Below are 26,545 nucleotides of genomic sequence, written 5' to 3'. Positions count from 1 at the left end.
TTATTTCTGGCTGGGGCATCTTGGGTTAATTCAAACAATATGTCGATGTGAGCAGCTATTGAAAGCTAGTTAGTTGGTGTTGTTCTATGGGCTTCTTACACTTTATCTACCGTTATTGTGTTGGAGATAAGAATGTTGGGAGAAAGTAAAAAAGATTCTGCGCATGCATAGAACAGCACTTGACCCACGCTGCCGCATTTCCAGGAAACATCAGTCGTTTCTGAGTAGGGAACACCTAAACGCATGTATTTCCTGCTTCTATTGTTTTTATTTAATTTGTGTATATAGTATAATGCTGTATATTATACTGTATTTGTGCATATAATAATATAGTAGGTAGGACAGTGTATATGATATGATGTGTCTGTAGTGAGGCAACCCTCTGCTACTGAGCACACTGATGAAGTGTCAGAGATCTACTCCCATTCTTTGTGACGTGAGTCAGCATTTTAAATTATGCAAGAACATGTTAAATTGCAGTTTTCCTTTATTTGTAGCTGTTTATTATTATGTCATTTAATATTTTTAAATTTGCGGTCATTAATGGAGAGAACCGATTGTTAAAAAATTAGAATGACACCACTGGATATATCAATGGATCTGCAGATGCGCTTACTGGAGTTGCGATGTTTTAACCTTACGACCAGAGATTTCAACGTTGACTACGAAGCTGAACAAGCATGTCCATAAGCGAAAGCTTTAATATTATAATTTCAAGTTATCATAATACACACTTCTTATTAGGAATTTTATACAATACAGGTCATTATGCAATGCAAAAAAGAGAGAGGGACTGACTTTATTTAGAAATAGACTGTGTAGATAAATTAACGTGGAATAACCTCAAGTGAAGTATTCATATCATGAAATAATGTTATTTAATTATTATGTCTATTTACAATCCCCTCCTAGTTACTTTCTTCTCACTGCGTATGGGAGGTAACTCGGGCATGGAGTTCTACCTTGTTGGCCCCAAAACGCCTTCATTGCATGTAAAGATGAACCTTTACACTTATAACTTTGCTCCAAAACATGACAGCCTTCCCTCACATTCTTCACCACTTAACTGTAGGAACGAGCAAAGAATAAACACTTAGCTCAGTTGCCAATTGTTGAAGTCATTGTCATATTTTATTTCTGCCACACGCATAAGAGTTGAGGAGAAAATGGGAGTTTATGAGGGTTTGCTAATTCTAGGAAGAAAGGCTGTCATGTTTTGGAGCAAGGCATGCCCTCACCATTATTAGAATCTATAAAGCGTCACATTCCAGTACAGTGTCCCGAAATTTTCGCATTGTTTACATTGTGTGAATACTGGGTGAAAGAGTTGGTGACAAAATTTTCTCTGGAGAACTTTTAATTGCAGAACTGAACAACACGTGCAACATAGCATGTCTTAGTAGTCTACTGTAGTGTAACGTTTATTGTTATAATTGCAACTAACAAACAATAAAATTACAAAAATTGGATAAGCAATAAAAAAACCGAGCGACTGGCACAAATGGTAGTGTTTGAGCCTCGTATTTGGAAGGTCCTGGGTTCAAACCCCTTGATCAGCCAATCTGATTGAGGTTTTTTTCTGGTTTCCCTCAGTCACGAAGGCACATGCTGGATTGGAAATTTACATACCATGATTCATGATCTCCTTAATCACCAATATCATAAACATTAAAACAAAATATAAATCAGTTACATGAACATAAGCCATCTATAACACACGACAATAAAAACAGAGTCAGAACAAAAGTACACGACCTACTGATATAGCCAAAGATTCTACACATGTGATATGACCACAGATGTTAAAGTGTGTATAAATAAACTTCACAAAAAAAATTGCCAACTGGGAATAAGTAAAACAGAAAAGGTGGTTAAGGGATTTTTAGGTCAGGCTGGACAAATTTAATTTCAGTTAAAACTAATCACTAGTCAACAAAATTTAAACTTTTGTCTGTTAAAACAATGGGTGATTCTAAGTGATTTTTTTATGCTGATTTCAAATCTTTTTACAGACCTTTTCCATCACCCAGGGTTTTTGAGTAATCACATGAAAAACATTTTTCGTGTTTATACATTATAGCAGACGGGTAGAAGAGAAAGTGATGTTACTTCCTCTAGTTCAGTGGTTGGTCACCGAGTGGCGATAGCTCTGTTTTCCGTTATCAGTTTCAGGATCGCTATTTGAGCGAATGCAAAAGGTTTTTAAAAATAACCCATTAGGTAAGAATGTATTGTACAGTACTTTGTTACAATATTTTACTTGTTTAAAAACCCTGAATAGTAAATATAATAATTAACCGAAAAATGGAATATTGTGCTGGCTTCAGCCAGAAATACGCAAAAAAAGTACAGCTTCGCAAAACTGAACATTTTTATGGCATTATAAAGTACGCATTGACATGAAATTATAGTTTTTTTATACATAAGAAAGAATGTAATAAAATAAAGGAGACACTTTATTTTAACCAATAGTTTTTATCTACTATTTAGTCATTAGTTGCAGTTGTATCTGGTTTATACATAATTCAGAACTGTATATTTATTTTCTGTTGGAAGTGTGTGTGTTTTTTTTAAATTGTAACAGGAATTTATTAATTTTGTGAATAGATGTATTGTGTCCTCTGGTTATTGCTTTAATGTGTTCTTTGTATCGAGTTTGGAATGATATGCCTCTCTGTCCAATGTAGAAACTGTCGCAACTATTGCATGTGAGTTTGTATATACCTGTGTGGTTGTATCTATTTGTTAGTGTTGTTTGTGTGTTGAGATGTCTTTGTAGTGTGTTTTCTGTTCTGTATGCTATGTTGTATTTCTATTTTCTGAATGAGGATGCAATCTTGTATGTGTTTTTGTTTTCGTATGTTAGTGTGATGTATTTCTTGTGTTTGTGTTTGTTTTGTGTGTTTGTTGAGTTTTTGTTTTGTCTTCCTAATGATGTTGTCTGTTATGTTTGGGTTGTAACCATTTTCTTGTGCTATGTATTATCGAAGCTATTTCTAAACCACTTGCCTTTATATTTAATTTGTGCATATCTCAAAATGTATTTCCCTCAGCCCTAAAACATGATGTGGTGATACCAATTCACAAGTCTGGTGACAAATATAATCTTAATAATTACAGACCCATTTCACTATTACCCAGTCTCTCTAAAGTATTTGAAAAATGTATAAAAACACGGTTAATACAATTTTTAGAAAAAAAAAAACTACTAAATGATGATCAATTTGGTTTCAGAAAAATTTGTGCACTGATGATGCTATTATGACAGTTACTTCAAAAATTATTCAACAATTAGATGTAGGAAATAAATGTCTAGGAATTTTTCTAGACTTACAAGAAGTTTTCAGTGCAGTCAATCATAATATACTTTTGAATAAAATAGATAGATTGGGAACTAATGGATTGGCTTTAAAATTATTTAAATCTTACTTAAGTAACAGAACTCAATCAATGCTCACCTTAGTGAATCACGTAACATTTGTATAGGTGTATCTCAGAGGACGATTTTAGATCCTGTTTTCTTTTTAATATATATCAACGATTTACTTAAAATTGACATTTAGAAATATTCTGGTACTCTGTAATCTTATGCTGATGAGACTGTGGTTATATTTAGCAGTTCGAGTTGGAATGAAACTTATCAAAATTCTAACAGTGGTATTAACATTATTAAAGAATGGCTGGATGCTCACTTTCTTTGAACGTTTCTAAATCAAAATTAATAATATTTTCATTAACATCACATGACCTTGAACAACTAAAAATAAATAATAATAGAAGTATAACAATACACGATTGTAACCTACCTACTTGCTCATGTAACGGTTTGAATATATCCTCACAAGTTAAATATTTAGGCATCATTATTGACCAACATTTAAAATGGGGCAAGCATATCTCATTTCTGTGTAACAGATTGCGTAAAACAATCCACAAATGTTCCATTCTATGTTCTTATTTACCTATTTATGTTCTGTGTACTGTGTACGTAGCTCTGTCTCAATCAATAATACAGTAGGGATGGTAGGCCTATATTAGGTTGGGGAGGAATGGAAAAATCGACTATTCACCCTTTAAATTTGCTCCAAAAAGGTGAATTATCAAAATTTGTCTATATAAACCTCTTGATTACCCAACGAAATTAATTTTTCAGAAATTTGGTGCATCAAATATAGAACAAATTTATAAACATAAGAGTACAGGGGAAAAAGGGGGGATGTCGACTTTCAGGCAAAATTCAGATTTCCATTCGCTTATATTCTTCATATGAAGTGAATTCATTCTACACTGAGAACAGGGGAAGAAAGTTCTTAGTCACAGAATAACTGCTGGTTAAATTCTCAGTATTATATTCGGAATGATAGCGTTTCACATTTTAAAATTGGTTTCCTGAGAATTGTTTAAAAGTGGACATCCCCCCTTTTTCCCCTGTGCTCTTCAATTTGTTCATTTACTTCCATAAAAATAACAATAAATTTAAATTTGATCCTCATGAATACCGTACGAGACAAAACTACAGTTTCTTTCTAAACACCCCCAAATGTCACACAACTGCTGGATTAAAATAAAGCAGAAATTTTTTACCCAGAATATATAATGCATTAATTAGAGCTTACCCTGAACTAAGTACATTAAACACACATAGATTTAGGAAACAAATTAGATTAATTATTTAATTGTTTTGTCTTTCCTTAAGCCATATGAGTTTAAAATTGTAATCTAATACTCATATACTTTGTATTTTGTATATTTGTATATGTCATTACATGGTCTGTATTTTACTAGATATTAATATTATTGTACTGAGTTAACATTCTTGAATTTTATATGAGTAGACTGAACTATGCCCAAGCACGAGCTTCTGCTCTTTCGGGATGCAATGCCTAAATGTAGAGTAAACCTTGTGTATTAAATAAATAAATTTGAATAAAAATCCATATTCCCACAACATTTGTAAATTCAGGTTTTTAGTCGATCATTTAATACACACACCTCTTAATAAACAAGCCTACTCAACAGAATACAAATACATAATACAATTAGTTATTGAGAATGGTTTTAATAAGAAAGGATTCAGAACTTTATCCACAACAGAATTACAACTTTACAACCTAAAGCATCCAATAAAGTCAAAACCTGGAACTCTATAACCTATATAGAGAAAATTAATAATCAAATATCTGCCTTTTCAAAAAAGAAAATATTAACATTACTTATAAAATCAACAATACGTTCAACAGTATAATCCCCAATAAAATCAGGAACACTAACAAACATTTACATAATGGAGTTTATCACTTAAATTGTACCGGTACTAACTGCAATATGAAATACATCGGCCAAACAAAAAGGAATTTTCATACTAGAATCAAGGAACATGAATCCAATTTCATTAACAATAGGAATAAATCAAAATTTGCCACTCAATTAACACAGGTCATGGACTTAATGGTATGCACAACACATGGAAATCTTAAAAACAGTAAATGATCCATATTTAATTAATACAGCTGAGGAATACTTCATAGCCAGGAATTATAATGAAAACATACAATTGCTAAATGAACAAATTCCTAATTTCCAAAATCCCCTATATCGCATTAGCATATAACCATTTATAGAGCAGTTTTGTGTGTCTCGTCGATAAAACTTCCCTCTCCCTTCCTAATCACATTCCACACAGTGTACGCGATATATATATATATATATATATATATATATATATATATATATATATATATATATATATATATCGTTTGGGGGGGCAAAGGCTAATTGGGATTTCCTAGTCTCTGATCGGGTCAAAAACCCTGATGGAACTGATATTTAACCCTTGTGGAGAATTTCGGTGAAGTCCGGAGGGCCTAATTAGTCAAATCCACTCTCCTCACCTTCACGCTGGGGCCCCCTGGGATCTTTTAAGATGCGAAAGAGAGAGTGGTATGCGGATAGCAATGGGAGGCTACCGCATATATATTATATACATCCCAAGAAGATAATATATGATATGATAAAAATGCCATGATGAGTCTTTCCCTGGTAAAAAATTCCGGACGTAAACTATCCCCCCAATCGGATGTCCGGGTGGGGGATACTGGGGAAGGACATGTCATGACGAAATCCAACGGAAAGAAGAAAAGAAGATGGACAAGATGGACAAGAAGATGGACAAGATGGACAAGAAGACCGACTTCAACGTGGTATGTGAAGACTCCGCCTGTACCAGCTGGACATGATACAACTGGCAAGCCGGCAAAGCCGATGAATGTACACGCTGCCCCCCAGAGCACGAGCAGCGACTACTTGTTTGAGCCCAGCAGCCTATACACCAAGTGGGAGGAGGAGGTCTGGGAGGAGGAGTGCAATCATCTGAGATTACTGGAGTGTTACCTTTTTTTCTTCCAATTCTATGACGAGACAGAGATGAAGGAAGCCACGGATGAATATCGAAATATCCCCATCCTGAAGGCCATACCATCCATGCCAAAACTCATGGCAGCTCGCAAGCCAGCACCATCATTGGAACACCTACCAGCAGAAGAAGAAGCTGAGGAACGAATAACGAAGATTGGCTGTTGGTCCTTTTTAAGAAATGTATTTCGTAGACTTCGTCTTTTTAGGCAGTTCTCGAAAGCCAGGCCAGCTCCCATACCAACCACGCCACCTCCCATACCACTCAGGCCAGCTCCCATACCACCCATGCCAGCTGTCACACCACTCCCACCAATTATCTTCACAACATTCTATCTACATCCCAAAAATTCTCCCTTGCCAGATCCCAGGCCAACTGGCCACCTTTATATCATGCCAGATCGCATTCCACCTCCCGTGCCAGATCGCGTGCAATATCCCGTGCCAGGTTCTGTGCCAGATCCCATGCCAGGCCCAATTCCAAATCCCATCTTAGCTCATATGCCAGATCCCATTGCCAGCTCCCATTCCAGATCCCATGCCATTGCCACCATGCGAGCTCACATTGCCATATCTCCTGTCTGCGCTCCCATGCTAGATCCCAATCCAGATTCCTTGCCAGCTCCCAAACCAGATCCCATATTAGCTCCCATGCAAGCTCCTACTGCTAGATCCCATGCTACCACCCATGTCATCGATGCTAGTTCGCATGACAGCTTCCATGCCAGATCCCTTATAAGGTCTCATGCGAGCTCCCATGCGAAATCCCTTGCCAGATGCCATGCCAGTACACTCGTGCCAGTTCCCATGTCAGATTCCTTTCCAGCTGCAATGCCAGATTCCTTGCAATCTCCAATGCGAGATCCCATGCAAGTTCTAATTTCCGGCTCTCTTGCCAGTGATCCCAAGTTAGATCCCTTATCAGCTCCCACGTCAGATCCCATACCAGCTCCCATTGCCAGTTCCCATGCCAGCGATCCCATGGTAGTTCCCATGCCTCATTCCGTGCCACGTCCCATTACCCGCTCCCATGCCAGATATATTGCGAGGCCCCAGACCAGATCTCTTGCAAGGACTCATGCGAGCTCTCATACCATCGATTCCATGTCAGCAACAATGCTAGATCCCATTTCACCTCCCATTGGGAGCTTCCATGCCAGATCCCACGCTAGATCGCATGGGAGATACCTTGCCAAATGCCATGCCAGCGATCCGATGAGAACTCCCATAGCAGCTCCCATCCGAGATGCCATACCAGCTTCAATTGCCAGATCCCATGCTAGCTCCCATTCGAGAGCCCTTACAAGATCCCATACCAGCGTTCCCATGCGAGCTCACATTGCCATATTCCTTGCCTGCGCTCCCATGCTAGATCCCATTCCAGATTCCTTGCCAGTTCCCATACAAATTGACATATCTCTTGTCTGCGCTCCCATGCCAGATTCCTTGCCAGCACCCAAACCAGATCCCATATTAGCTCCCATTCAAGCTGCTACTGCTAGATTCCATGCTAGCTGCCATGTCACCGTTGCTAGTTCGCATGACAGCTTCCATGCCAGATCCCTTACAAGGTCTCATGCGAAATCCCTTGCCATATGTCATGCCAGCACATCCGTGCCAGCTCCCATGTCAGATTCCTTGCCAGCTGCAATGCCAGATTACTTGCAATCTCCTATGCGAGATCCCATGCAAGTTCTGATTTCCGTCTCTCTTGTCAGTGATCCCAACGTAGATCCTTTATCAACTCCCACGTCAGATCCCATACTAGCTCCCATTGAGAGTTCCCATTCCAGCGATCCCATGGGAGTTGCCATGCCTGATTCCATGCCACGTCCCATTACCCGCTCCCATGCCAGACATATTGCGATGCCCCATGCCAGATCCCTTGCAAGATTTCATGCGAGCTCTCATGCCAGCGATTCCATGTCAGCTACCATGCTAGATCCCATGTCAGCTCCCATTTCCAGCTTCCATGCCATGTCCCATGCTAGATCGCATGCCAGATCCAATGCTAGATCGCATGCCAGATGCAATGCCAGCGATCCTATGCGAACTCACATGGCAGCTCCCATCCGAGGTGCCATACCAGCTTCCATTGCCAACTCCCATGCTAGCTCCCATCCCAGATCCATTGCAAGATCCCATACCAGCGGTCTCATGCTAGCTCCCATTGCCATATCCCTTGCCTGTGCTCCCATGCTAGACCCCATTCCAGATTCCTTGCCAGGTCCCACACCAATTGCCATATCTCTTGTCTGCGCTCCCATGCCAGATTCCTTGCCAACTCCCAAACCGGATCCCATATTAGCTCCCATTCAAGCTGCTACTGCTAGATACCATGCTAGCACCCATATCACCTATGCTAGTTCGCATGATGGCTTCCACGCCAGATCCCTTATAAGGTGTCATGAGAAATCCCTTGCCAGATGCCATGCCGGCACAACCGTGCCAAGTCCCATCTCAGATTCCTTGCCAGCTCCAATGCCAGATTCCTTGCAATCTCCTATTCGAGATCATATGCAAGTTCTGATTTCCGTCTCTCTTGCCAGTGATCCCAAGGTAGATCCCTTATCAGCTCCCACGTCAGATCCCATACTGGTTCCCATTGCCAGTTCCCATGCCAACGATCCCATGGCAGTTCCCATGCCTCATTTCACGACACGTCCCATTACCCGCTCCCATGCCAGATATATTGTGAGGCCCCATGCCAGATCCCTTGCAAAGTCTCATGCGAGCTCTCATGCCAGCGATTCCATGTCAGCTACCATGCTAGATCCTATGTCAGCTCCCATTGCCAGCTTCCATGCCATATCCCATGCTAGTCCGCATGCCAGGTGCAATGCCAGCGATCCTATGCTAACTCCCATGGCAGCTCCCATCCGAGATGCCATACCAGCTTTCATTGCCAGCTTCCATGCTAGCTCCCATCCCAGATCCCTTACAAGATCCCATAACAGCGGTCTCATGCTAGCTCCCATTGGCACATCCCTTGCCTGCGCTCCCGTGCTAGATCCCATTCCAGATTCATTGCCAGGTCCCATACCAGATCCTATTTCCTGTTGCCATGCGAGATCCCATGCCAGCGCTGCAGCGATATATCTCATATTAGCTCCCAGGCGAGTTTCCTTGTTAAATCCCATGCTAGCTCCCATTGCTAGATCCTATTCCATATCCCTTACAAAGTTTCATGCGAAATCCCTTTGCAGATGCCATGCCAGCACACCTGTGCCAGATCCCTTGTCAGATTCCTTGCCAGCTCCCATGCCAGATTCCTTGCAATCTCCCATGCGAGATCCCATGCAAGCTCTCATTTCCGGCTCTATTGACATTGATCTCATGGTATGTGCCCTATCAGCTCGAACGTCAGATCCCATATCAGCTCCCATTGCCAGTTCCCATAACTTATCCGATGCCAGCGATCCCATGGCAGTTCCCATGCCTGAATCCATGCAAGGTCCCATTACCCTCTGCTATGGCAGATATATTGCAAGGCTCCATGCCAGATCCCGTGCAATGTTTCATGCGAGCTCTCATGCCAGCGATTCCATGTCAGCTACCATTGCCAGCATCCATGCCAGATCCCATGTTAGATCGTATGCCAGATTCCATGCTAGATCGCATGGCAGATTCCTTGCCAGATGCCATACCAGCGATTCTATGCGAACTCACATGGCTGGTCCCATCCGAGATGCCATACCAGCTTCTATTGCCAGATCCAATGCCTGCCCCCAGCCCAGATCCCTTGCAAGATCCCATTCCAACGCTCCCATGCGAGCTCTCATTGAATGCGCTCCCATGCTAGAACCCATTCAAGATTCTTTGCCAGGTCCCATACCAGATCCCATTGCCAGCTCCCATGAGAGATCCCATACTACCGCTGCAATGATACGTCTCATATTAGCTCACATACCAGTTTCCTTGTTAAATCCCATGCTAGCTCCAATTGCTAGATCCTATGCCATATCCCTTACAATCTTTCATGCGAAATTCCTTTGCAGATGCCATGCCAGCACACCCGTGGCAGCTCCCATGTCAGATTCCTTGCCAGCTCCCATGCCAGATTCCGTGCAATGTCCCATGCGAGATGCTATGCAAGCTCTCATTTCCGGCTCTCTTGCCAGTGATCCTATGGTAGATCCCTTATCAGTTCCCACGTCTGTTCCCATACCAGCTCCCGTTGACAGTTCCCATGCCTTATCCAATCCCAGCGATTACATGGCGCTTCCCATGCATGATTCTATGGCACGTCCCATTAGACGCTCCCATGCCATACATATTGGGAGGACCCATGCCAGATCCCTTGCAAGGTCTCAGGCGAGCTCTCATTCCAGCGATTCCATATCAGCTACCATGCTAGATCCCATGTCAGCTCCCATTGCCAGCTTCCATGCCAGATCCCATGTTAGAACGCATGCCATATCCCATGCTAGATCGCATGCCAGATACCATGCCAGCGATCCCATGCGAACTCCCATGATAGCTTCCATCCAAGATGCCATACCAGCTTCCATTGCCAGCTCGCAATGCTAGCACCCACGCAAGATTCCTTGCAAGATCCCTTTCCAGTGCTCTCATGCGAGGTCCCATTGCGATATCCTTCGCTTACGCTTCTATGCTAGATCCCATTCCAGATTCCTTGCCTGATCCCGTACTATATCCCATTTGCAGCTCCCATGTTAGATCCCATATTAGCTCCTATGCCAGTTTCCTTGTTAGCTCTAATGCCAACGCCCATTGCCAGCTCCCACGCGAGATCCCATGTCAGCGCTGCAATGCTATATCCCGTATTAGCTCCCATGCCAGTTTCCTTGTTAAATCCCATGCTAGCTCCCGTTGCTAGATCCTATATTAGCTCCCATACCAGTTTCCTTGTTAGCTCCAATGCCAACGCTCATTGCCAGCTCCCATGCGAGATCCCATGTCAGCGCTGCAATTCTATATGCCATATTAGCTCCCATGCCAGTTTCCTTGTTAAATCCCATGCTAGCTCCCATTGCTAGATCCCATATTAGCTCCCATGCCAGTTTCCTTGTTAGCTTCAATACCAACGCCCATTGCCAACTTCCATGCCAGATCCCATGGCAGCAGTGCAATGCTATATCATATTATCTCCCATGCCAGTTTCCTTGTTAAATCCCATGCTAGCTCCCATTGCTAGAACCTATGACCTAACCCTTACAAGGTTTCTTGCGAGCTGCCTTGCGAAATCCCTTGCACAAGCCATGCCAGCACACCCGTGCCAGCTCCCATGTCAGATTCCTTGCCAGCTCCCATGCCAGATTCCTTGCAATCTCCCATGTGAAATTCCATGCAAGCGCTCATTTCGGGCTCTCTTGCCAGTGATCCCATGGTAGATCCCTTATCAGCTCCCACGTCAGATCCCATACCAGCTCCCATTGCCAGTTCCCATACCTTATACCATGGCAGTTCCCATGCCTGATTCCATGCCACGTCCCATTACCCGCTCCTATGCCAGATATATTGCGAGGCCCCATGCCAGATCCTGTGCAATGTCTCACGCCAGCGATTCCATTTCAGCTACCATGCTAGCTCCCATGCCAGCAGAAGAAGAAGAAGAAGAAGAAGAAGAAGAAGATGAGGAAAATAGAACGAAGTTTGGCTGCTGGTCGTTTTTACGATATGTATTTTGTGGATTTCGCCTTTTTAGGCGTAAGTAGATACAGTATAAATTTTATATCTCAGAGCCATTTTCAAATAGAGCGCCCTCAGTATGTTCCCAAGTTTCCCTCACCACTTGTTCACAGTTAAGCAAACATTTTTCAAATACTTTAGAGAGACGGGGTAATAGTGAAATGGGTCTGTTATTATTAAGATTATATTTGTCACCAGACTTGTGAATTGGTATCACCACATCATGTTTTAGGGCTGAGGGAAATACATTTTGACATATGCACAAATCAAATATAAAGGCAAGTGTTTTAGAAATAGCTTCGATAATAAGTTTCAGGGTATTTGTTGTAATACTACCAATAACAGGAGCAACATTATTTTTTAATCTATGTACAATATTAACGATTTCACATTCGTTTACAGGAAATATAAACATAGATAATAACCTTTTATTATAAATAAGCTCATAGTGATGAGTATTAAATACTTTCTTTTTTTTATATTAGATGTGATGTCATGACCTACATTAGTAAAATAATCGTTAAATTCGTTTGCAATAGTTATCTTATTTTCAATTTTATTCCATTTCGATTTATAATTGTCTTTAAATTAGTATTTTTGTTACATTGGGTGTCAGTAGCTTCGTTTATTGTCTGCCAAATTTGCTTTGGATTAGTTCTATTTTTGCAAAAATTTTTCAGAATAATATTTGATTCTCCGATTTCTTATTGCATTAGTGAGAATATTTTTATATTTTTCTGTAATAATTTAATAAAACAATGTTTTATGGGTCACATTTAATTTGCTTAGCAAACTTATCTCTAGATCGTATTGATTTAACAATACCTGTGGTAATCCAAGGTTCAATATTTTTGTACTTGAGAATTTGAGAGGGACATGATTAGAAAATTTGCAAATAAGGTTACGAAGTATTTTATAAAAATTATCGAAACATGTATCCGCGTCTTCATTGTAGAATATAGATTCCCAAGTCATATTATTAATGTGAGATGGCTGTTATGGTTTATAATTACTTATAATTATTCGAAGGTACAGTGGCTTCTCTGCTAATATTTCTATTATTGATTGACAAAAATGCAAAAGTCATTGAATCCTCTAGAATCAAAACCCCCTAAAGACCATTTTGTTCAGAACTTAGTTATGTCCACATTTTGCTTGCTAAGAATGAATTCTAATGAAGATCGAAGAAGTGAGAGTGGGATTGATTATTTGTTGTGACGTTGGTATATGGAGACTTGCTACTGTTGACTGAACACAAAGACCGGTAGAAAATGCGTGTGCATTGTGTGCGACTGAAATGACGAAAGGGTGTATGTTATATCATGCATATTTAATCTCAAGTAATTCATGTTAATCGTTGTTATTAAATGTTATTAAATTTTAATTTATGCATAATGAAAAAATTATAATATATTATATTTTCTTTAAAAAAATTCTAATGACTTAACTTATATAGTCTGAATTAAAATAGCCAATAAATTTAAAGCAAATGGTTTGTTAAAAGTCACTGTTAGGTTGAAAATTCCCTGTGTTTGCCATCAGTTATTGTCAAAATCCTTTATTTGTGAAAGTGGATATAGGGAATTTTGAATCTATAGGATTCAGTTATAATGAGCTGTTATTGCACTTGCGTAAACTCTAGGTATAAAATTTAAGTTATTTCCAGTTTTTAGGAAAATATGGTCAAGACATGAATTGAATGATGGACGAGTAATGGAATTTAAGTATTTCACGTATCTATATTCTTGCATGATATTTAAGTTGATGTTGCCAAAATTATCCAAGCTATTTTCTAAAATTTTAATGTTTATGTCACCCAGAATAACATTGTTTTTTATAACCTTGTATATTGACAAGAAGCTTTTAAAAATAGTGTTGCAATGGGATATGTCAATATCACTTAAAGAAACTACAATGTTTTCCTTAATATTTACAGCTATACCATCCATTTATTATACTTATTACTTTCAACAAATTTTTTATAGCCATTAATATCATAGCCAGAGTCATGATCAAGCCAGGTTTCAGTAATAACTATAATAACAAATTAAAAGGACAAATTATTATTAAGTAAAACACAGAGTTTGGAAAAATTCTTGTTGATGCTATGAATGTATAAGTGAAATATTTTAAGATCTGATAGCATATTGGTAATATACTCATAGCAGTGAAGTAGACTGTTGGAAACCATTGTGTTATAATAATTATTGTTATCATTATTATTAATTTTGCACTGATGGATTTAATTTAATATAGTATTACTAGCCATTGTTAAGTCAATTATGTTGTATAATTAAACATGAGTACCTACACAATACTATTTACAAATTATTAACATCGTCAAAATTAGTGATTTTACTCACTGGACAGCCCATCTTTTCTTGCAAATATTTTACCAACTCTTGTCCAGACAAATTTATAATTCTTCTGACGTGCTGCATCCCTTGTCTTGGTCACTGCTGTCAGTTGGTCGACTGCTGTGATGCTTCCTGTCGGAAGTTCCCTGTTGACTTTGTTTGTCGCAAACCCTGGACAACTGTCATCTTTCTTTGCCTCATTTCCGAACGGCTCTAGCCATTCATCACGACTTCTCCTCTTTGTGAAGTAGATGACCTGCCCCGGAATGGTATACGATGTGCTACGCTTACATCATGTTGCAACAATTCACTACCGCCTATGACTTCCGATATTTGGTCAGTGACTTCACAAGTTGATTGTTCATCAATCTCCGGAACTTTGAATAGAATTATATTGTCTCTGTGTGTTCACTGTTGCAGATCACTTACTTTCCATTTGAGATGGTCATTCTCTTGCACTAGCCTCTTCATCTCCTCCTGCGTGGAGTTGAGTTCATGTGTTGTGTGCGCCAATTCCTCTCTAAGATTGTCGAACTTGGAAGACATGAATTAAACTGATTTTCTTAATTCATTCACCTCCATCTGCACTGAAGATTTAAGATCCTCAAACATGAGTTAGTTTGAGGGTGAAAATAATCTGATTGTCCTGATCCTTCCCACTTCCTCCTTCACAGTTTGCACCCTTGTTTCTTCCCATTGTTAAGACTAGTAACTCGCACCACAGAGCACACAAAATCCCGACTGTACTCTCCGAGCTTCTGAACTGAACTGTGATGATTAGATGTTTGATGTATGGTATAATTGATTGATGTAGGTTTCTAGTAAATGTTGAAGACAAATTTAGATTTTTTAATTGTAATGTTCAGATCAAGGAAGTTAATACTTCTGTTATGCTCTATTTCATTATTTCGGGATGCAAACTATTGAAAAAATTGACAATGTGTTGTGATTGTGAAGTACTATTGTATATTATATTAAAGTATCGTCACCATATCGGAAGTATGCTTTAATGTTATGTCGTAGTTATATATTAGGAATATGTTGATTTTCTAAGTGCTGAAGGAAAATATCGTCTATGAAGCCTGACATTGAATCTCCCATAGCTAAACCTTTTGTTTGTTTGCACATTTTATTATCGAAAGTAAAATAATTTTGATATAAAGAAATGTGTAATATATTTTCAATTTGTTTTACTGTATTAGGATTAATGTTTAATCCTTGTAATTTTGTAACTATTATTTGAATGGTTTCATATATGTGAATGTTCATGTAAAGATTTTCTATGTCCAAGGAAATCATTTTATCATGTTTATTGACTTTTAACATACCTAACTGTTGAATAAGTTGTTGAGAATTCAGAAGTGTATATTTATTTTCTGTTGGAAGTGTGTGTGTGTTTTTAATCGTAACAGGAATTTATTAATTTTGTGATTAGATGTATTGTGTCCTCTGGTTATTGCTTTAATGTGTTCTTTGTATCGAGTTGGAATGATATGCCTCTCTGTCCAATGTAGAAAATGTCGCAACTATTGCATGTGAGTTGGTATACACCTGTGTAGTTGTATTTTTTTTTATGTTGTTTGTGTGTTGAGATGTCTTTGTAGTGTGTTTTCTGTTCTGTATGCTATGTTGTATTTCTGTTTTCTGAATGAGGATGCGATCTTGTATGTGTTTTTGTTTTCGTATGTTAGTGTGATGTATTTCTTGTGTTTGTGTTTGTTTTGTGTGTTTGTTGAGTTTTTGTTTTGTCTTCCTTATGATGTTGTCTGTTATGTTTGGGTTGTAACCATTTTCTTGTGCTATGTATTATCGAAGCTATTTCCAAACCACTTGCCTTTATATTTAATTTGTGCATATCTCAAAATATATTTCCCTCAGCCCTAAAACATGATGTGGTGATACCAATTCACAAGTCTGGTGACAAATATAACGTTAATAATTACAGACCCTTTTCACTATTACCCAGTCTCTCTAAAGTATTTGAAAAATGTATAAAAACACGGTTAATACAATTTTTAGACAAAAAAAAAAACATCATGTGGTGATACCAATTCACAAGTCTGGTGACAAATATAACGTTAATAATTACAGACCCTTTTCACTATTACCCAGTCTCTCTAAAGTATTTGAAAAATGTATAAAAACACGGTTAATACAATTTTTAGACAAAAAAAAACTACTAAATGATGATCAGTTTGGTTTCAGAAAAATTTGTGCACTGATGATGCTATTATGACAGTTACTTCAAAAATTATTCAACAATTAGATGTAGGAAATAAATGTCTAAGAATTTTTCTAGACTCACAAGAAGTTTTCAATGCAGTCAATCATAATATACTTTTGAATAAAATGGATAGATTGGGAGCTAATGGATTTTCTTTAAAATTTTTTAAATCTTACTTAAGTAACAAAACTCAATCAATGCTCACCTTAGTGAATCACGTAACATTTGTATAGGTGTATCTCAGAGGACGATTTTATATCCTGTTTTCTTTTTAATATATATCAACGATTTACTTAAAACTGACATTTAGAAATATTCTGGTACTCTGTAATCTTATGCTGATGAGGACTGTGGTTATATTTAGCAGTTCGAGTTGGAATGAAAGCTATCAAAACTCTAACAGTGGTATTAACATTATTAAAGAATGGCTGGATGCTCACTTTCTTTGAACGCTTCTAAATCAAAATTAATAATATTTTCATTAACATCACATGCCCTTGAACAACTAAAAATAAATAATAATAGAAGTATAACAATACACGATTGTAACCTACCTACTGGCTCATGTAACGGTTTGAATATATCCTCACAAGTTAAATATTTAGGCATCATTATTGACCAACATTTAAAATGGGGCAAGCATATCTCATTTCTGTGTAACAGATTGCGTAAAACAATCCACAAATGTTCCATTCTATGTTCTTATATACTTATTTATGTTCTGTGTACTGTGTACGTAGCTCCGTCTCAATCAATAATACAGTAGGGATGGAAGGCCTATATTAGGTTGGGGAGGAATGGAAAAATCGACTATTCGCCCATTAAATTTGCTCCAAAAATGTGAATTATCAAAATTTGTCTATATAAACCTCTTGATTACCCAACGAAATTAATTTTTCAGAAATTTGGTGCATCAAATATAGAACAAATTTATAAACAAATATTGTTCATTTACTTCCATAAAAATAACAATAAATTTAAATTTGATCCTCATGAATACCGTACGAGACAAAACTACAGTTTGTTTCTGAACATCCCCAAATGTCACACAACTGCTGGATTAAAACAAAGCAGAAATTTTTATCCCAGAATATATAATGCATTAATTAGAACAAAGTACATTAAACACACATAGATTTAGGAAACAAATTAGATCAATTATTTAATTGTTTTGTCTTTCCTTAAGCCATATGAGTTTAAAATTGTAATCTAATACTCATATAGTTTGTATTTTGTATATTTGTATATGTCATTACATGGTCTGTATTTTACTATATATTAATATTATTGTACTGAATTAACATTCTTGAATTTTATATAAGTAGACTGAACTATGCCCAAGCACGAGCTTCTGCTCTTTCGGGATGCAATGCCTAAATGTAGAGTAAACCTTGTGTATTAAATAAATAAATTTGAATAAAAATCCATATTCCCACAACATTTGTAAATTCAGGTTTTTAGTCGGTCATTTAATACACACACTTCTTAATAAACAAGCCTACTCAACAGAATACAAATACATAATACAATTAGTTATTGAGAATGGTTTTAATAAGAAAAGATTCAGAACTTTATCCACAACAGAATTACAACTTTACAACCTAAAGAATCCAATAAAATCAAAACATGGAACTCTATAACCTATATAGGGAAAATTAATAATCATATATCTGCCTTTTCAAAAAAGAAAATATAAACATTACTTATAAAATCAACAATACGTTAAACAGTATAATCCCCAATAAAATCAGGAACACTAACATACATTTACATAATGGAGTTTATCACTTAAATTGTACCGGTACTAACTGCAATATGAAATACATCGGCCAAACAAAAAGGAATTTTCATACTAGATACAAGGAACATGAATCCAATTTCATTAACAATAGAAATACATAAAAATTTGCCACTCAATTAACACAGGTCATGAACTTAATGATATGCACAACACATGGAAATCTTAATAGCAGTAAATGATACATATTTAATTAATACAGCTGAGGAATACTTCATAGCCAGGAATTATAATGAAAACATACAATTGCTAAATGAACAAATTCCTAATTTCCAAAATCCCCTATATCGCATTAGCATATAACCATTTATAGAGCAGTTTTGTGTGTCTCGTCGATAAAACTTCCCTCTCCCTTTCTAATCACATTCCACACAGTGTACGCGATATATATAAATATCGTTTGGGGGGGCAAAGGCTAATTGGGATTTCCTAGTCTCTGATCGGGTCAAAAACCCTGATGGAACTGATATTTAACCCTTGTGGAGAATTTCGGTGAAGTCCGGAGGGCCTAATTAGTCAAATCCACTCTCCTCACCTTCACGCTGGGGCCCCCTGGGATCTTTTAAGATGCGAAAGAGAGAGTGGTATGCGGATAGCAATGGGAGGCTACCGCATATATATTATATACATCCCAAGAAGATAATATATGATATGATAAAAATGCCATGATGAGTCTTTCCCTGGTAAAAAATTCCGGACGTAAACTATCCCCCCAATCGGATGTCCGGGTGGGGGATACTGGGGAAGGACATGTCATGACGAAATCCAACGGAGAGAAGAAAAGAAGATGGACAAGATGGACAAGAAGATGGACAAGATGGACAAGAAGACCGACTTCAACGTGGTATGTGAAGACTCCGCCTGTACCAGCTGGACATGATACAACTGGCAAGCCGGCAAAGCCGATGAAGGTACACGCTGCCCCCCAGAGCACGAGCAGCGACTACTTGTTTGAGCCCAGCAGCCTGTACACCAAGTGGGAGGAGGAGGTCTGGGAGGAGGAATGCAATCATCTGAGATTACTGGAGTGTTACCTTTTTTTCTTCCAATTCTATGACGAGACAGAGATGAAGGAAGCCACGGATGAATATCGAAATATCCCCATCCTGAAGGCCATACCATCCATGCCAAAACTCATGGCAGCTCGCAAGCCAGCACCATCATTGGAACATCTACCAGCAGAAGAAGAAGCTGAGGAACGAATAACGAAGATTGGCTGTTGGTCCTTTTTAAGAAATGTATTTCGTAGACTTCGTCTTTTTAGGCAGTTCTCGAAAGCCAGGCCAGCTCCCATACCACCCACGCCACCTCCCATACGACTCAGGCCAGCTCCCATACCACCCATGCCAGCTGTCACACCACTCCCACCAATTATCTTCACAACATTCTATCTACATCCCAAAAATTCTCCCTTGCCAGATCCCAGGCCAACTGGCCACCTTTATATCATGCCAGATCGCATTCCACCTCCCGTGCCAGATCGCGTGCAATATCCCGTGCCAGGTTCTGTGCCAGATCCCATGCCAGGCCCAATTCCAAATCCCATCTTAGCTCATATGCCAGATCCCATTGCCAGCTCCCATTCCAGATCCCATGCCATTGCCACCATGCGAGCTCACATTGCCATATCTCCTGTCTGCGCTCCCATGCTAGATCCCAATCCAGATTCCTTGCCAGCTCCCAAACCAGATCCCATATTAGCTCCCATGCAAGCTCCTACTGCTAGATCCCATGCTACCACCCATGTCATCGATGCTAGTTCGCATGACAGCTTCCATGCCAGATCCCTTATAAGGTCTCATGCGAGCTCCCATGCGAAATCCCTTGCCAGATGCCATGCCAGTACACTCGTGCCAGCTCCCATGTCAGATTCCTTTCCAGCTGCAATGCCAGATTCCTTGCAATCTCCAATGCGAGATCCCATGCAAGTTCTAATTTCCGGCTCTCTTGCCAGTGATCCCAAGTTAGATCCCTTATCAGCTCCCACGTTAGATCCCATACCAGCTACCATTGCCAGTTCCCATGCCAGCGATCCCATGGTAGTTCCCATGCCTCATTCCGTGCCACGTCCCATTACCCGCTCCCATGCCAGATATATTGCGAGGCCCCAGACCAGATCTCTTGCAAGGACTCATGCGAGCTCTCATACCAGCGATTCCATGTCAGCAACAATGCTAGATCCCATTTCACCTCCCATTGGGAGCTTCCATGCCAGATCCCACGCTAGATCGCATGGGAGATACCTTGCCAAATGCCATGCCAGCGATCCGATGAGAACTCCCATGGCAGCTCCCATCCGAGATGCCATACCAGCTTCAATTGCCAGATCCCATGCTAGCTCCCATTCGAGAGCCCTTACAAGATCCCATACCAGCGTTCCCATGCGAGCTCACATTGCCATATTCCTTGCCTGCGCTCCCATGCTAGATCCCATTCCAGATTCCTTGCCAGTTCCCATACAAATTGACATATCTCTTGTCTGCGCTCCCATGCCAGATTCCTTGCCAGCACCCAAACCAGATCCCATATTAGCTCCCATTCAAGCTGCTACTGCTAGATTCCATGCTAGCTGCCATGTCACCGTTGCTAGTTCGCATGACAGCTTCCATGCCAGATCCCTTACAAGGTCTCATGCGAAATCCCTAGCCATATGTCATGCCAGCACATCCGTGCCGGCTCCCATGTCAGATTCCTTGCCAGCTGCAATGCCAGATTACTTGCAATCTCCTATGCGAGATCCCATGCAAGTTCTGATTTCCGTCTCTCTTGTCAGTGATCCCAACGTAGATCCTTTATCAACTCCCACGTCAGATCCCATACTAGCTCCCATTGAGAGTTCCCATTCCAGCGATCCCATGGGAGTTGCCATGCCTGATCCCATGCCACGTCCCATTACCCGCTCCCATGCCAGACATATTGCGATGCCCCATGCCAGATCCCTTGCAAGATTTCATGCGAGCTCTCATGCCAGCGATTCCATGTCAGCTACCATGCTAGATCCCATGTCAGCTCCCATTTCCAGCTTCCATGCCATGTCCCATGCTAGATCGCATGCCAGATCCAATGCTAGATCGCATGCCAGATGCAATGCCAGCGATCCTATGCGAACTCACATGGCAGCTCCCATCCGAGGTGCCATACCAGCTTCCATTGCCAACTCCCATGCTAGCTCCCATCCCAGATCCATTGCAAGATCCCATACCAGCGGTCTCATGCTAGCTCCCATTGCCATATCCCTTGCCTGTGCTCCCATGCTAGACCCCATTCCAGATTCCTTGCCAGGTCCCACACCAATTGCCATATCTCTTGTCTGCGCTCCCATGCCAGATTCCTTGCCAACTCCCAAACCGGATCCCATATTAGCTCCCATTCAAGCTGCTACTGCTAGATACCATGCTAGCACCCATATCACCTATGCTAGTTCGCATGATGGCTTCCACGCCAGATCCCTTATAAGGTGTCATGAGAAATCCCTTGCCAGATGCCATGCCGGCACAACCGTGCCAAGTCCCATCTCAGATTCCTTGCCAGCTCCAATGCCAGATTCCTTGCAATCTCCTATTCGAGATCATATGCAAGTTCTGATTTCCGTCTCTCTTGCCAGTGATCCCAAGGTAGATCCCTTATCAGCTCCCACGTCAGATCCCATACTGGTTCCCATTGCCAGTTCCCATGCCAACGATCCCATGGCAGTTCCCATGCCTCATTTCACGACACGTCCCATTACCCGCTCCCATGCCAGATATATTGTGAGGCCCCATGCCAGATCCCTTGCAAAGTCTCATGCGAGCTCTCATGCCAGCGATTCCATGTCAGCTACCATGCTAGATCCCATGTCAGCTCCCATTGCCAGCTTCCATGCCATATCCCATGCTAGACCGCATGCCAGATGCAATGCCAGCGATCCTATGCTAACTCCCATGGCAGCTCCCATCCGAGATGCCATACCAGCTTTCATTGCCAGCTTCCATGCTAGCTCCCATCCCAGATCCCTTACAAGATCCCATAACAGCGGTCTCATGCTAGCTCCCATTGGCACATCCCTTGCCTGCGCTCCCGTGCTAGATCCCATTCCAGATTCATTGCCAGGTCCCATACCAGATCCTATTTCCTGTTGCCATGCGAGATCCCATGCCAGCGCTGCAGCGATATATCTCATATTAGCTCCCAGGCGAGTTTCCTTGTTAAATCCCATGCTAGCTCCCATTGCTAGATCCTATTCCATATCCCTTACAAAGTTTCATGCGAAATCCCTTTGCAGATGCCATGCCAGCACACCTGTGCCAGATCCCTTGTCAGATTCCTTGCCAGCTCCCATGCCAGATTCCTTGCAATCTCCCATGCGAGATCCCATGCAAGCTCTCATTTCCGGCTCTATTGACATTGATCTCATGGTATGTGCCCTATCAGCTCGAACGTCAGATCCCATATCAGCTCCCATTGCCAGTTCCCATAACTTATCCGATGCCAGCGATCCCATGGCAGTTCCCATGCCTGAATCCATGCAAGGTCCCATTACCCTCTGCTATGGCAGATATATTGCAAGGCTCCATGCCAGATCCCGTGCAATGTTTCATGCGAGCTCTCATGCCAGCGATTCCATGTCAGCTACCATTCTAGATCCCATGTCAGCTCCCATTGCCAGCATCCATGCCAGATCCCATGTTAGATCGTATGCCAGATTCCATGCTAGATCGCATGGCAGATTCCTTGCCAGATGCCATACCAGCGATTCTATGCGAACTCACATGGCTGGTCCCATCCGAGATGCCATACCAGCTTCTATTGCCAGATCCAATGCCTGCCCCCAGCCCAGATCCCTTGCAAGATCCCATTCCAACGCTCCCATGCGAGCTCTCATTGAATGCGCTCCCATGCTAGAACCCATTCAAGATTCTTTGCCAGGTCCCATACCAGATCCCATTGCCAGCTCCCATGAGAGATCCCATACTACCGCTGCAATGCTACGTCTCATATTAGCTCACATACCAGTTTCCTTGTTAAATCCCATGCTAGCTCCAATTGCTAGATCCTATGCCATATCCCTTACAATCTTTCATGCGAAATTCCTTTGCAGATGCCATGCCAGCACACCTGTGCCAGATCCCTTGTCAGATTCCTTGCCAGCTCCCATGCCAGATTCCTTGCAATCTCCCATGCGAGATCCCATGCAAGCTCTCATTTCCGGCTCTATTGACATTGATCTCATGGTATGTGCCCTATCAGCTCGAACGTCAGATCCCATATCAGCTCCCATTGCCAGTTCCCATAACTTATCCGATGCCAGCGATCCCATGGCAGTTCCCATGCCTGAATCCATGCAAGGTCCCATTACCCTCTGCTATGGCAGATATATTGCAAGGCTCCATGCCAGATCCCGTGCAATGTTTCATGCGAGCTCTCATGCCAGCGATTCCATGTCAGCTACCATTCTAGATCCCATGTCAGCTCCCATTGCCAGCATCCATGCCAGATCCCATGTTAGATCGTATGCCAGATTCCATGCTAGATCGCATGGCAGATTCCTTGCCAGATGCCATACCAGCGATTCTATGCGAACTCACATGGCTGGTCCCATCCGAGATGCCATACCAGCTTCTATTGCCAGATCCAATGCCTGCCCCCAGCCCAGATCCCTTGCAAGATCCCATTCCAACGCTCCCATGCGAGCTCTCATTGAATGCGCTCCCATGCTAGAACCCATTCAAGATTCTTTGCCAGGTCCCATACCAGATCCCATTGCCAGCTCCCATGAGAGATCCCATACTACCGCTGCAATGCTACGTCTCATATTAGCTCACATACCAGTTTCCTTGTTAAATCCCATGCTAGCTCCAATTGCTAGATCCTATGCCATATCCCTTACAATCTTTCATGCGAAATTCCTTTGCAGATGCCATGCCAGCACACCCGTGGCAGCTCCCATGTCAGATTCCTTGCCAGCTCCCATGCCAGATTCCGTGCAATGTCCCATGCGATATGCTATGCAAGCTCTCATTTCCGGCTTCCGGCTCTCTTGCCAGTGATCCTATGGTAGATCCCTTATCAGTTCCCACGTCTGTTCCCATACCAGCTCCCGTTGACAGTTCCCATGCCTTATCAAATACCAGCGATTACATGGCCCTTCCCATGCATGATTCTATGGCACGTCCCATTAGACGCTCCCATGCCATACATATTGGGAGGACCCATGCCAGATCCCTTGCAAGGTCTCAGGCGAGCTCTCATTCCAGCGATTCCATATCAGCTACCATGCTAGATCCCATGTCAGCTCCCATTGCCAGCTTCCATGCCAGATCCCATGTTAGAACGCATGCCATATCCCATGCTAGATCGCATGCCAGATACCATGCCAGCGATCCCATGCGAACTCCCATGATAGCTTCCATCCAAGATGCCATACCAGCTTCCATTGCCAGCTCGCAATGCTAGCACCCACGCAAGATTCCTTGCAAGATCCCATTCCAGTGCTCCCATGCGAGGTCCCATTGCGATATCCTTCGCTTACGCTTCTATGCTAGATCCCATTCCAGATTCCTTGCCTGATCCCGTACTATATCCCATTTGCAGCTCCCATGTTAGATCCCATATTAGCTCCTATGCCAGTTTCCTTGTTAGCTCTAATGCCAACGCCCATTGCCAGCTCCCACGCGAGATCCCATGTCAGCGCTGCAATGCTATATCCCGTATTAGCTCCCATGCCAGTTTCCTTGTTAAATCCCATGCTAGCTCCCGTTGCTAGATCCTATATTAGCTCCCATACCAGTTTCCTTGTTAGCTCCAATGCCAACGCTCATTGCCAGCTCCCATGCGAGATCCCATGTCAGCGCTGCAATTCTATATGCCATATTAGCTCCCATGCCAGTTTCCTTGTTAAATCCCATGCTAGCTCCCATTGCTAGATCCCATATTAGCTCCCATGCCAGTTTCCTTGTTAGCTTCAATACCAACGCCCATTGCCAGCTTCCATGCCAGATCCCATGGCAGCAGTGCAATGCTATATCATATTATCTCCCATGCCAGTTTCCTTGTTAAATCCCATGCTAGCTCCCATTGCTAGAACCTATGACCTAACCCTTACAAGGTTTCTTGCGAGCTCCCTTGCGAAATCCCTTGCACAAGCCATGCCAGCACACCCGTGCCAGCTCCCATGTCAGATTCCTTGCCAGCTCCCATGCCAGATTCCTTGCAATCTCCCATGTGAAATTCCATGCAAGCGCTCATTTCGGGCTCTCTTGCCAGTGATCCCATGGTAGATCCCTTATCAGCTCCCACGTCAGATCCCATACCCGCTCCCATTGCCAGATCCCATACCTTATACCATGGCAGTTCCCATGCCTGATTCCATGCCACGTCCCATTACCCGCTCCTATGCCAGATATATTGCGAGGCCCCATGCCAGATCCTGTGCAATGTCTCACGCCAGCGATTCCATTTCAGCTACCATGCTAGCTCCCATGCCAGCAGAAGAAGAAGAAGAAGAAGAAGAAGAAGATGAGGAAAATAGAACGAAGATTGGCTGCTGGTCCTTTTTACGACATGTATTTTGTGGATTTCGCCTTTTTAGGCGTAAGTAGATACAGTATAAATTTTATATCTCAGAGCCATTTTCAAATAGAGCGCCCTCAGTATGTTCCCAAGTTTCCCTCACCACTTGTTCACAGTTAAGCAAACATTTTTCAAATACTTTAGAGAGACGGGGTAATAGTGAAATGGGTCTGTTATTATTAAGATTATATTTGTCACCAGACTTGTGAATTGGTATCACCACATCATGTTTTAGGGCTGAGGGAAATACATTTTGACATATGCACAAATCAAATATAAAGGCAAGTGTTTTAGAAATAGCTTCGATAATAAGTTTCAGGGTATTTGTTGTAATACTACCAATAACAGGAGCAACATTATTTTTTAATCTATGTACAATATTAACGATTTCACATTCGTTTACAGGAAATATAAACATAGATAATAACCTCTTATTATAAATAAGCTCATAGTGATGAGTATTAAATACTTTCTTTTTTTTATATTAGATGTGATGTCATGACCTACATTAGTAAAATAATCGTTAAATTCGTTTGCAATAGTTATCTTATTTTC

At 41.2% G+C, this 26,545-nt stretch overlaps 1 protein-coding gene across 4 annotated transcripts in view; it reads left to right on the top strand.

The window, feature by feature from the left end:
* LOC138713385 (uncharacterized) overlaps positions 1-26,545 on the top strand; it is a 169,553-nt gene that overhangs the window by 9,596 nt on the left and 133,412 nt on the right. Inside the window, exon 3 of one of the 4 annotated variants that reach the window (XM_069845462.1) lies at positions 11,950-12,678. The exons of 2 other annotated variants lie outside the window; for them this stretch is intronic. In XM_069845462.1, the coding sequence (XP_069701563.1) occupies positions 11,950-12,089 (140 nt within the window). In that variant the 3' untranslated portion in view covers positions 12,090-12,678. Of the gene's footprint in view, positions 1-11,949; positions 12,679-26,545 lie in introns of those variants that run through there. One more of the 4 variants, XM_069845464.1, reaches the window with a different exon arrangement.

The sequence above is a fragment of the Periplaneta americana genome, chromosome 14 (genome assembly GCF_040183065.1).
Source record: "Periplaneta americana isolate PAMFEO1 chromosome 14, P.americana_PAMFEO1_priV1, whole genome shotgun sequence".
In the NCBI taxonomy this organism is placed as follows: domain Eukaryota; kingdom Metazoa; phylum Arthropoda; class Insecta; order Blattodea; family Blattidae; genus Periplaneta; species Periplaneta americana.
The sequence above is the reverse complement of the archived record's forward strand: the minus strand, read 5'-3'. Positions and strand labels throughout refer to the sequence as shown.